Genomic DNA, 12613 nt, shown 5'->3' with positions numbered 1-12613 from the left:
AAAGAGCAGGAATAAAAACAAAAAAACTGCGGATGCTGGAAATCCAAAACAAAAACAGAATTACCTGGAAAAACTCAGCAGGTCTGGCAGCATCGGCGGAGAAGAAAAGAGTTGACGTTTCGAGTCCTCATGACCCTTCGACAGAACTTGAGTTCGAGTCCAGGAAAGAGCTGAAATATAAGCTGGTTTAAGGTGTGTGTGTGGGGGGCGGAGAGATAGAGAGACAGAGAGGTGGAGGGGGTTGGTGTGGTTGTAGGAACAAACAAGCAGTGATAGAAGCAGATCATCAAAAGATGTCAATGACAATAATACAATAGAACACATAGGTGTTAAAGTTAAAGTTGGTGATATTATCTAAACGAATGTGCTAATTAAGAATGGATGGTAGGGCACTCAAGGTATAGCTCTAGTGGGTTTTTTTTTTTATTTTTTTATATAATGGAAATAGGTGGGAAAAGGAAAATCTTTATAATTTATTGGGAAAAAAAAAGAAGGGGGAAACAGAAAGGGGGTGGGGATGGGGGAGGGGACTCACGACCTAAAGTTGTTGAATTCAATATTCAGTCCGGAAGGCTGTAAAGTCCCTAGTCGGAAGATGAGGTGTTGTTCCTCCAGTTTGCGTTGGGCTTCACTGGAACAATGCAGCAAGCCAAGGACAGACATGTGGGCAAGAGAGCAGGGTGGAGTGTTAAAATGGCAAGCGACAGGGAGGTTTGGGTCATTCTTGCGGACAGACCGCAGGTGTTCTGCAAAGCGGTCGCCCAGTTTACGTTTGGTCTCTCCAATGTAGAGGAGACCACATTGGGAGCAACGAATGCAGTAGACTAAGTTGGGGGAAATGCAAGTGAAATGCTGCTTCACTTGAAAGGAGTGTTTGGGTCCTTGGACGATGAGGAGAGAGGAAGTGAAGGGGCAGGTGTTGCATCTTTTGCGTGGGCAAGGGGTTGTGCCATAGGAGGGGGTTGAGGAGTAGGGGGTGATGGAGGAGTGGACCAGGGTGTCCCGGAGGGAGCGATCCCTACGGAATGCCGATAAGGGGGGTGAAGGGAAGATGTGTTTGGTAGTGGCATCATGCTGGAGTTGGCGGAAATGGCGGAGGATGATCCTTTGAATGTGGAGGCTGGTGGGGTGATAAGTGAGGACAAGGGGGACCCTATCATGTTTCTGGGAGGGAGGAGAAGGAGTGAGGGCGGATGCGCGGGAGATGGGCCGGACACGGTTGAGGGCCCTGTCAACGACCGTGGGTGGAAAACCTCGGTTAAGGAAGAAGGAGGACATGTCAGAGGAACTGTTTTTGAATGTAGCATCATCGGAACAGATGCGACGGAGGCGAAGGAACTGAGAGAATGGGATGGAGTCCTTACAGGAAGTGGGGTGTGAGGAGCTGTAGTCGAGATAGCTGTGGGTGTCGGTGGGTTTGTAATGGATATTGGTGGACAGTCTATCACCAGAGATTGAGACAGAGAGGTCAAGGAAGGGAAGGGAAGTGTCAGAGATGGACCACGTGAAAATGATGGAGGGGTGGAGATTGGAAGCAAAATTAATAAATTTTTCCAAGTCCTGACGAGAGCATGAAGCAGCACCGAAATAATCATCGATGTACCGGAGAAAGAGTTGTGGAAGGGGGCCGGAGTAGGACTGCAACAAGGAATGTTCCACATACCCCATAAAGAGACAGGCATAGCTGGGGCCCATGCGGGTACCCATAGCCACACCTTTTATTTGGAGGAAGTGAGAGGAGTTGAAGGAGAAATTGTTCAGCGTGAGAACAAGTTCAGCCAGACGGAGGAGAGTAGTGGTGGATGGGGATTGTTCGGGCCTCTGTTCGAGGAAGAAGCTAAGGGCCCTCAGACCATCCTGGTGGGGGATGGAGGTGTAGAGGGATTGGACGTCCATGGTGAAGAGGAAGCGGTAGGGGCCAGGGAACTGGAAATTGTTGATGTGACGTAAGGTGTCAGAGGAATCACGGATGTAGGTGGGAAGGGACTGGACAAGGGGAGAGAGAAGGGAGTCAAGATAACGAGAAATGAGTTCTGTGGGGCAGGAGCAAGCTGAGACGATCGGTCTACCGGGGCAGTTCTGTTTGTGGATTTTGGGTAGGAGATAGAAGCGGGCCGTCCGAGGTTGGGCAACTATCAGGTTGGAAGCTGTGGGAGGGAGATCCCCAGAGGAGATGAGGTCAGTGACAGTCCTGGAAACAATGGCTTGATGTTCAGTGGTGGGGTCATGGTCCAGGGAGAGGTAGGAGGAAGTGTCTGCGAGTTGACGCTCAGCCTCCGCGTGGTAGAGGTCAGTGCGCCAGACAACAACAGCACCACCCTTGTCAGCGGGTTTGATGACAATGTCAGGGTTGGACCTGAGAGAATGGAGTGCAGTAAGTTCAGAGAGAGACAGGTTAGAATGGGTGAGAGGAGCAGAGAAATTGAGACGACTAATGTCGCGCCGACAGTTCTCAATGAAAAGATCGAGAGAAGGTAAGAATCCAGAGGGAGGGGTCCAGGTGGAGGGAGAATATTGAAGATGGGTAAAAGGATCCGTTGAAAAGGATCCGATCTCCATCAGTGCTCAGCAAAGGACTTAGTTTCATACCCTTACGCCCTCACCTCAATGAATTTCGGGCTCGGCATGATACTGAACTCTTCTTCCGCCGTCTTCGTCTCCGGGCTCACTTCTTTGGGCAGGAGTCCTCTCCCAGTTCAACGGATCCTTTTACCCATCTCCAATATTCTCCCTCCACCTGGACCCCTCCCTCTGGATTCTTACCTTCTCTCGATCTTTTCATTGAGAACTGTCGGCGCGACATTAGTCGTCTCAATTTCTCTGCTCCTCTCACCCATTCTAACCTGTCTCTCTCTGAACTTACTGCACTCCATTCTCTCAGGTCCAACCCTGACATTGTCATCAAACCCGCTGACAAGGGTGGTGCTGTTGTTGTCTGGCGCACTGACCTCTACCACGCGGAGGCTGAGCGTCAACTCGCAGACACTTCCTCCTACCTCTCCCTGGACCATGACCCCACCACTGAACATCAAGCCATTGTTTCCAGGACTGTCACTGACCTCATCTCCTCTGGGGATCTCCCTCCCACAGCTTCCAACCTGATAGTTGCCCAACCTCGGACGGCCCGCTTCTATCTCCTACCCAAAATCCACAAACAGAACTGCCCCGGTAGACCGATCGTCTCAGCTTGCTCCTGCCCCACAGAACTCATTTCTCGTTATCTTGACTCCCTTCTCTCTCCCCTTGTCCAGTCCCTTCCCACCTACATCCGTGATTCCTCTGACACCTTACGTCACATCAACAATTTCCAGTTCCCTGGCCCCTACCGCTTCCTCTTCACCATGGACGTCCAATCCCTCTACACCTCCATCCCCCACCAGGATGGTCTGAGGGCCCTTAGCTTCTTCCTCGAACAGAGGCCCGAACAATCCCCATCCACCACTACTCTCCTCCGTCTGGCTGAACTTGTTCTCACGCTGAACAATTTCTCCTTCAACTCCTCTCACTTCCTCCAAATAAAAGGTGTGGCTATGGGTACCCGCATGGCCCCAGCTATGCCTGTCTCTTTATGGGGTATGTGGAACATTCCTTGTTGCAGTCCTACTCCGGCCCCCTTCCACAACTCTTTCTCCGGTACATCGATGATTATTTCGGTGCTGCTTCATGCTCTCGTCAGGACTTGGAAAAATTTATTAATTTTGCTTCCAATCTCCACCCCTCCATCATTTTCACGTGGTCCATCTCTGACACTTCCCTTCCCTTCCTTGACCTCTCTGTCTCAATCTCTGGTGATAGACTGTCCACCAATATCCATTACAAACCCACCGACACCCACAGCTATCTCGACTACAGCTCCTCACACCCCACTTCCTGTAAGGACTCCATCCCATTCTCTCAGTTCCTTCGCCTCCGTCGCATCTGTTCCGATGATGCTACATTCAAAAACAGTTCCTCTGACATGTCCTCCTTCTTCCTTAACCGAGGTTTTCCACCCACGGTCGTTGACAGGGCCCTCAACCGTGTCCGGCCCATCTCCCGCGCATCCGCCCTCACTCCTTCTCCTCCCTCCCAGAAACATGATAGGGTCCCCCTTGTCCTCACTTATCACCCCACCAGCCTCCGCATTCAAAGGATCATCCTCCGCCATTTCCGCCAACTCCAGCATGATGCCACTACCAAACACATCTTCCCTTCACCCCCCTTATCGGCATTCCGTAGGGATCGCTCCCTCCGGGACACCCTGGTCCACTCCTCCATCACCCCCTACTCCTCAACCCCCTCCTATGGCACAACCCCTTGCCCACGCAAAAGATGCAACACCTGCCCCTTCACTTCCTCTCTCCTCATCGTCCAAGGACCCAAACACTCCTTTCAAGTGAAGCAGCATTTCACTTGCATTTCCCCCAACTTAGTCTACTGCATTCGTTGCTCCCAATGTGGTCTCCTCTACATTGGAGAGACCAAACGTAAACTGGGCGACCGCTTTGCAGAACACCTGCGGTCTGTCCGCAAGAATGACCCAAACCTCCCTGTCGCTTGCCATTTTAACACTCCACCCTGCTCTCTTGCCCACATGTCTGTCCTTGGCTTGCTGCATTGTTCCAGTGAAGCCCAACGCAAACTGGAGGAACAACACCTCATCTTCCGACTAGGGACTTTACAGCCTTCCGGACTGAATATTGAATTCAACAACTTTAGGTCGTGAGTCCCCTCCCCCATCCCCACCCCCTTTCTGTTTCCCCCTTCTTTTTTTTTCCCAATAAATTATAAAGATTTTCCTTTTCCCACCTATTTCCATTATATAAAAAAAAAACCCACTAGAGCTATACCTTGAGTGCCCTACCATCCATTCTTAATTAGCACATTCGTTTAGATAATATCACCAACTTTAACTTTAACACCTATGTGTTCTATTGTACTATTGTTGTTGACATCTTTTGATGATCTGCTTCTATCACTGCTTGTTTGTCGCTACAACCACACCAACCCCCTCCACCTCTCTGTCTCTCTATCTCTCCGCCCCCCACACACACACCTTAAACCAGCTTATATTTCAGCTCTTTCCTGGACTCGAACTCAAGTTCTGTCGAAGGGTCATGAGGACTCGAAACGTCAACTCTTTTCTTCTCCGCCGATGCTGCCAGACCTGCTGAGTTTTTCCAGGTAATTCTGTTTTTGTTTTGGAAAGAGCAGGGCCTAGCAGCTTTTTTGGGGAGGGGAGCTAAGGAGAATGTACCCAAAATTCATTGTCAAGGGTTATTTAATCAGTCTGTTATTTTTATTGATGCTATTTAGCTCAGTAGTTCATCCTTGGCTACATTTTTCTACATTAATAACTGGGATCTTTAGCCAGCTGAACTTTTTATCTTTTATCTGAAGAGGGTACAGTAGCATGTTAGTTACATTGTTCAACTAGTAACATGGCCTGGATTAATGATTTGGAGAGAGTTCAAATTCTATCATGGCAGCTAGAGAATTCAAATTCAGTTAACCAAAAACTAGTATCAGTAATGCTGGCTGTCAAACTGCTGGCTTGTTGTAAATACCATTTGATACACTGTCCTTTAGGTAAGTAAAGGAAATCTGCTGTCATTACTCAGTCTGGCCTATATATGATTCCAGACCCACAGCAATATGGTTGACTCTTAACTTCTCTCTGAAATGGCCTAGCAAACCATTCAATTGTATAGGGATGGACAACAAATGCTGACCTTGCCAGCGATGCCAACATCGTGCATGTGAATAAAAACAAATTCTGCAGCTTCAGTCCCAAATTGCTGGCATAGGCATGATTACTTTGCATTTAATTTTTTTCAAGGGGTCTTTGTAATTGCATGAAACCAAACAGCTGTGTAAAAAGCTTAATAACTGCAAAATGGGCTGTCCCTGGGACATAGTGATTGGGGTTAATTCGGCAAAGATTTGTCCTGGGTCCCCATGCTGTTCATACTATTCATAATTAGCACTTGCAGCAATATACAAAATTCCATTAGAATTCCAGAATATACCACATTCTGATACAAAATTGCATGGACAAGACAAATTTGTGTGGAGAATTGGCATTGAAGAGCTGTGAACTTGTTAAGCAGATGAATTGCTGATGGACTTCAACCTAAATGGTAATGTATATTGGAAAAGGAAACATAAAATGCGTGCAAACTGAAGGGGAGCCTATTTTGAGTCAAAGTAAAAGCTAATTATTCATTTTGTAGGTCACAAATGAATAGGTTTCCCAGAACAAATAGCATCAAAAAATATAGCTTTAATGGAGATACTTTCAAATCTGAAATTATTTGCATTGGAGACTGAGATGGCACATCAATCCAAGTTTTTAAAATGCTGAGGGAGCCAGAGAATTTAGGTGCAAGCAAACTGTTTGATTTGGATTGTGACTGGGGAATATTTAAAATTTACAAGCCTCAAAAGTGGCAATTTTTTCCTCCATTTTTGTGGATATATGGAACAACATATCATCGAATATGCAAATACATATACACTTAGTTTCTTAACAGGTAGCTAATGTTAAGATTTTTGCTTGTGTTACAGGGTTACACATCATTTTGGAATGACTGCATCTCATCTGGGTTACGTGGATGCATGCTGATTGAATTAGCACTTAGAGGACGTTTGCAGTTGGAATCTTTTGGGATGAGACGCAAAAGTTTACTAACGAGAAAGGTAAGTACAGTATTGGTAGCATTGCAACTTATGCAGAGTTTGTTTTGCAAAAAAAATAATCATGCCAGCTTGTTTCCAACATACTTAACAAAGTATTTTGATAAATGCATCTTTTCAATTTGAGCTGCATTTCATGTAGAGGTGTTGGTTCTGTTTCTATTTTGTAGCTATGATGTTCCTGAAGCTAGTTTAGTAGTTTTTTTTGTAAAGACAAACAGTACTTCAAACTGAGTCCACCTTGTGTACCATTTTTAAATAAAAGGATATGACCTACATTTATAATTGGCACATTGCTGTATCGGTATATCTCGACATGTACAAAGTACCATCTTGGCATATCAGAGTATAACATCTGCCAGCCTATACGCCTATCCTTCATATGAAGTCTTAAGCTGAAACTGAGGTTCTCTGTTTGCATAGGTGTCCTAGATGTTGTGGCATCATTAAAAGATAAATATGGAGTTCTCTCTGTACTAGCCAACATTTCTCCTTTACCAGAATCGACAAAAAAAAACTAGTTTTCCATCCAGGGACAATGGTTTGACTGCTCAGTTTGCCTAGATAATACATTAATTTATTCATTTTTTTAACCTTGAAATGTTTTTCCAGTATTGTAAGACACTACTTGAATATAATTCTTTGTTTCAGGTTGTTGTTTTCAATGTCCCTTAAATCAACCTGATGTAACCGAGAGGATTGCATGATATCCCTATTTTTGTGCCATATGGAGTTGAGTACAGATTAGCTTCTAGAAGTTCTCCTTTACACAACTGAAATTGTTAATCAAATATTTGGTGGGTTAAGTGGGTTAATCTCAGTAACCAATTTATAGTTAGTGGGGCCCTGTGTTCAGCTTCATTTTTGGGATTCCCCCCACCCCAGACAGAACCCAAAACTACGGGGCGTCGGTTATTTCATCGGCTTCTTCATGGTCACTCACTACATCTGCACACTATCACATAACTTCAGTTCACAAGCACAGTATTTGTGTCTTCATTGATTTTATAATCCTGAACTCACCACAAACTCTCTCATGGAAAATACCTGCAATGAGATTTTTTTAAAATGTATAATAAAACTTTAATCTTTAATCCCTGAAACCTCCCATTTCCATTTGTTGGGGAAAGGCCCATCTCTGAGTAAACTGATAATCAAGTCATGTTGCACATTTCTCAGCGTCAGGAACACCAGATCGCAATTTTCCTGTTAAAAATTGCAACTGTAAACAAGACCACTCTAAGCTGGAGCTGCTCCACCAGAGGGATCACTCAGCTCTGTCCGAGATTGCTGCTGCTAATGCTGAACTAGTTGATCAAGCTGCCTGTTGCTCCACCTTCCAGAACAAGGATTTTTTTGTTCTCTCTGCGCTGGGGGTGCTTGGGCTCTCTCGCTCCCCGCTGGGGATGTGTTTGTGAGGCAGCTCCACGTTTGAGATGTTGTGCCTGTGTGTGTGTGTGCGTGCGTGCCGTGCGTGCGCTGGGAACGTGCTGGCAGTGAAGCTAACCCTCCTCTATCCAAAGCGGTGTTGAGGAACGAGTAGGTGCAGAGCCGGCGAAGAGAACAAGTTCAGCCCAGCTCACCGCTACAAAAGGCAAAATGCAGCAATCCATCCTCACCATCCTGTGCTCAGGATTACAGAAATGGATGATGAGGGTATAGTGTTATGATCCCCAGCTGAGGTTACCACTGGACAAGCCTGATCCCAGGGTGGAACCCAGCTTGATAGATCCTAACTTTTATTTGTTTGTTTAGATACGAGGAGAGGGGCTATTGAACAGAGTCACTGGAGTCAGCTAATGAACTTTTAACAAAAGCATAAAACATTTATTAACCAAGATGAATTATATTACAATACTCTTTCACCCGCAACTATACCTTTACAGATTTGTAAGGATAACACAAGTTTAAAAAAAAACTATGTTATACTCTGATGTTCACTGTAAGTACAGTTCATGTAAACCAATCAGCAACCTGTGGTCAGACACACCACACTCTGAAACCAAGTGACAGATGCCACACCAGACAGATGCTATGGATCTCTCCTCAACACCCCATAACCCCCTCACCACCCCCCCACCACCCCAGACGCTTGTAACACTGTGAGCCAACCAGTCTCACTGAACTCCGTCATTCACATGAGAGATTCTAATCTCCACTTTCCAAGAACTTGCCTTGGAATCTTCTCCCAAACTGATGCTTTCTCTCAGATGCCTTCCACAAGGCTTCACCTCCAGGGTTTCGAACTCTCCTTCTGATATTCTTCTCCCCGGGTCACCACATGCATTCAACATTTCTTCCACGCACTCTCTCTCACCGACACAGCTGTCAACAGTACACCACTGCTTCACATACCCATTGCAAAAAGTTACAGACTTTCAGTTGCCTCTTTGGACCTTCTGACTTCTCACAAGCCTTTATATTGCTTTGACTCTGCTTCCTGGAGCTTGGAGCTTAAAGCTTGGCGTCTTTCTCTGCACTTCACTCTTAACTTCACTTAACAGGACTCAGTTCTGTCCTTCCTTTAACTAGAAGGTCTGCTTGGGACTTTCCCCTGTTCCATTCGCTTGGATTCTTGGGGACTGGCTTGAGACTGGCTATCTGTCCCCTTTGCTCCAGTCTCTCTTTGGCAGCTACTTTCAACCAACTTTAGCTTGGAACTGGCTATCTGAGCCTTCTTGGACCTACATAGAGGACCTATCTCTCTAGACCCCTGATGCTAGGCAACAGCGCAGCTTTTCTACTTTTGTGTTTGCTTAACTTCTCTTACAATCTAAAACTCTCATTAGAAATGCAGACACTTTTTAAACTGAAACTAAAACTCAACTTGACCTTTTCTTAACACACAGATACAAAAATACAAATCAAACTTAAACATTAAAGCTAAAAGTAATTCCTAACACCCACAAATACCAATATAATTTACTTAAACTATCTCTACTTCCTAACACTAGAGAGAGAGATACAGAGAGATCCATTGCTCAGTATAGTACTGGCTCTATTCTGAGATTGAGACCTTTGTTTAAAACAAAATCCTGCCGAGAATTTTGAGGGTATCATTATTTGCAGACTGTTACTCAGAGATGTTAATTTTTTTTCAAGGAATCACTGCATATTATTTATTGAAGTTAGGGCTGGGTGTTGTTTTGTTTTCACAGTTTCATTCAAAAGGATAAAATTCCACTGCTGTATCTAGTTCTGGGAATTGAAAGGCGCTTTTGCAAAGGTTACTGTTTCTCATTTAAATGGAGCCAGTGTGAGAATATCGCAAGAGCTGGTAATTCTAATAAAGGGTGGCGTAACACACTCAGACCTGTTCTACACACTGGGAGTTCTGACACTCAGGGCTTTGAACACCCATATCCAGTGCCCCTGCTCGCCCATGCATATGTTACTGATATTCTCGGGAGAATCTCAGTAGACCCAGTACCAGCCTTCATTGCATAGTTGCAGCAACTCTCTGCTTGAGCATTCACTCATCATTTTGGACCCCCCCTGTTGTTTGGGCACCCCATGCCATGGCATGGTGTGTTTCATTGTAAATCCACCCCTGGTTAATCTATTAAAACCTAAGAAGAGTAACCAGTTTCTAAATTGGACAGGTTTTTCTTTTCTATCTTTCAACAACAACTTACTGGTCTGGCACCTTTAACATTATAAAAGTTCTCAAGGTGCTTCAAAGGAGCATTATGAAACAAAAGATGGCATCAAGTCACATAAGGAGATATTAGGTCAGATGACCAAAAGCCTAGTCAAACAGGTTGCTTTTAAGGCATGAATTGAAGGAGAAAATTGGTAGAGAAACGGAGAGGTGTAGAGAGAGAGTGAATGCCAGAGCTTAGGGCTTAGGCAACATGGTCAGCAGTGGTGGAGTGATTAAAATGGGTGATGCTCTAGTCCAGAATTAGTGGAGCGCAGATATCTCGAAGGGTTGTGGAACTGGAGGAGAGTTAAGAGATAGGGAAGGGCAAGGCCATAGAGGGATTTGAAATCAAGGATCAGAATTTTAAAATCAAGGTGTTGCTTGACCAGAAACCAATGTAAGCTAACGAATACAGGGGGTTAGGTGAACGGAACTTGGTGCGAGTTAAGGCCTGGGCAGCAGAGTAATCAATGGAGTTTAGAATGGCTTGACGCGTTTTATGGCCCCAACCCGCCTCGATGGGGTCGTAAAATTCTAGCCGATCTTTCATTCAAGATAATGGTATATCTGAACATGAATTTAAGAGGCCCATGCAGAAAAACCACCATGTAGCTTACAAAAACAAAAGTTCTGTTTGCCACATTTACAATTGGAGGAATTAGAAGTTGTTGAGTCTGATACTTTTCAAATCAAACATGCTTTGGGTAGTTAGAAACACCAGTAGGACATTCCTCCACTTCTTTAATGTCTCAAAATTCAAAATTTCTTAAGTTCTTCGGAGGCACTGTTGCTTAGGAGATGCTGGTGCTTATTTTTATTTACTGGAAGTTGGACGGTGTGTAGTGGTGTTGTCACTGACTAGTAATCCAGAGACCCAGTGTAATGCTCTGGGGATCTGAGTTCGAATCCCACTACGGCAGATGGTGGAATTTGAATTTAATAAAAATCTGGAATTAAAAGGCTAATGATGACCAAGAAACTATTGTCGATTGTTGTAAAAACCCATCTGGTTCACTAGTGCTCCTTAGGGATGAAACCTGCCGTCCTTACCTGATCTGGCCTACATGTGGTTGACTCTTAAATGCCCTCTGAAATGGCCTAGCAAGCCACTCAGTTGTATCAAACCGCTAGAAAGTCAATAACAAATGAAACCGGACGGACCACCCAGAACCAACCTAAGCACCGGAAATGACAATGGCAAACTCAGCCCTGTCAGCCCTGTAAATTCCTCCTTACTAGCATCTGGGGGCTTGTGCCAGAATTGGGAGAGCTGTCTCACAGGCTGTCAAGCAACAGCCTGACGTAGTCATATTCATGGAATCATATCTTACAGATAATGCCTCAGATAATACCATCACTATCCCTGGGTATGTCCTGTCCCACCGTAGGGCAGACCCAGCAGAAGTGACGGCACAGTGGTATGCAGTTGGGATGGAGTTGCCCTGGGATTCTTCAACATCAACTCCAGACCCCTTGAAGTCCCTTGGCATCAGGTCAAACATGGGCAAGGAAACCTCCTGCTGATTACCACGTATTTCCCCCACCCAACCACCACTGACCCACCCCCAATCCCCACACCTCCCCAGGTGATGAATCAGTACTGCTGCGTGTTGAACACCACTTGGAGGAAGCACTGAGGATGCCAAGGGCACAGAATGTACTCTGGGTGGGGACTTCAATGTCCATCACCAAGAATAGCTCAGCAGCACCACTACAAATCGAGCTAGGCAAGTCCTAAAGGACATAGCTGCTAGACTGGGTCTGCGGCAGATGTTAAGGGAACCAACAAGAGGTAAAAACATAAAAGCAAAAAACTGCAGATGCTGGAAATCCAAAACAAAAACAAAAATGAAAATACCTGGAAAAACTCAGCAGGTCTGACAGCATCTGCGGAGAGGAACACAGTTAACGTTTCGAGTCCATATGACTCTTCAACAGAACTAAGGAAAAATAGAAGAGAGGTGAAATATAAGCTGGTTTAAGGGGGGGGTGGTGGGACAAATAGAGCTGGATAGGAGGCCAGTGATAGGTGGAAATAGCCAAAAGATGTCATAGACAAAAAGACAAAGAGGTGTTGAAGGTGGTGATATTATCTAAGGAATGTACAAATAGGTGACATTAAGGGTAGAAAGCAGGACGAGCAAGGTACAGATAGGCCTAGTGGGTGTGGGGTGGGGGGAAGGGTTCGAAATAGACTAAAAAGTAGAGATAAAACAATGGATGGAAATACTTTTAAAAATAATGGAAATAGGTGGGAAAAGAAAATCTATATAAATTATTGGAAAAAGGGGGATT

General features: G+C 45.2%; 1 protein-coding gene across 1 annotated transcript in view; it reads left to right on the top strand.

The window, feature by feature from the left end:
• Positions 1 to 12613, top strand: part of golph3a (golgi phosphoprotein 3a) — a 148230-nt gene that overhangs the window by 103726 nt on the left and 31891 nt on the right. Inside the window, exon 2 of the mRNA XM_041182885.1 lies at positions 6547 to 6678. Coding sequence (XP_041038819.1) covers positions 6547 to 6678 — 132 coding nt within the window. The remainder of the gene's footprint in view (positions 1 to 6546; positions 6679 to 12613) is intronic.

The sequence above is a fragment of the Carcharodon carcharias genome, chromosome 1 (assembly GCF_017639515.1).
Source record: "Carcharodon carcharias isolate sCarCar2 chromosome 1, sCarCar2.pri, whole genome shotgun sequence".
Lineage (NCBI taxonomy): Eukaryota > Metazoa > Chordata > Chondrichthyes > Lamniformes > Lamnidae > Carcharodon > Carcharodon carcharias.
Note: the sequence above shows the minus strand (reverse complement) of the source record. Positions and strands in the feature narration are given on the sequence as shown.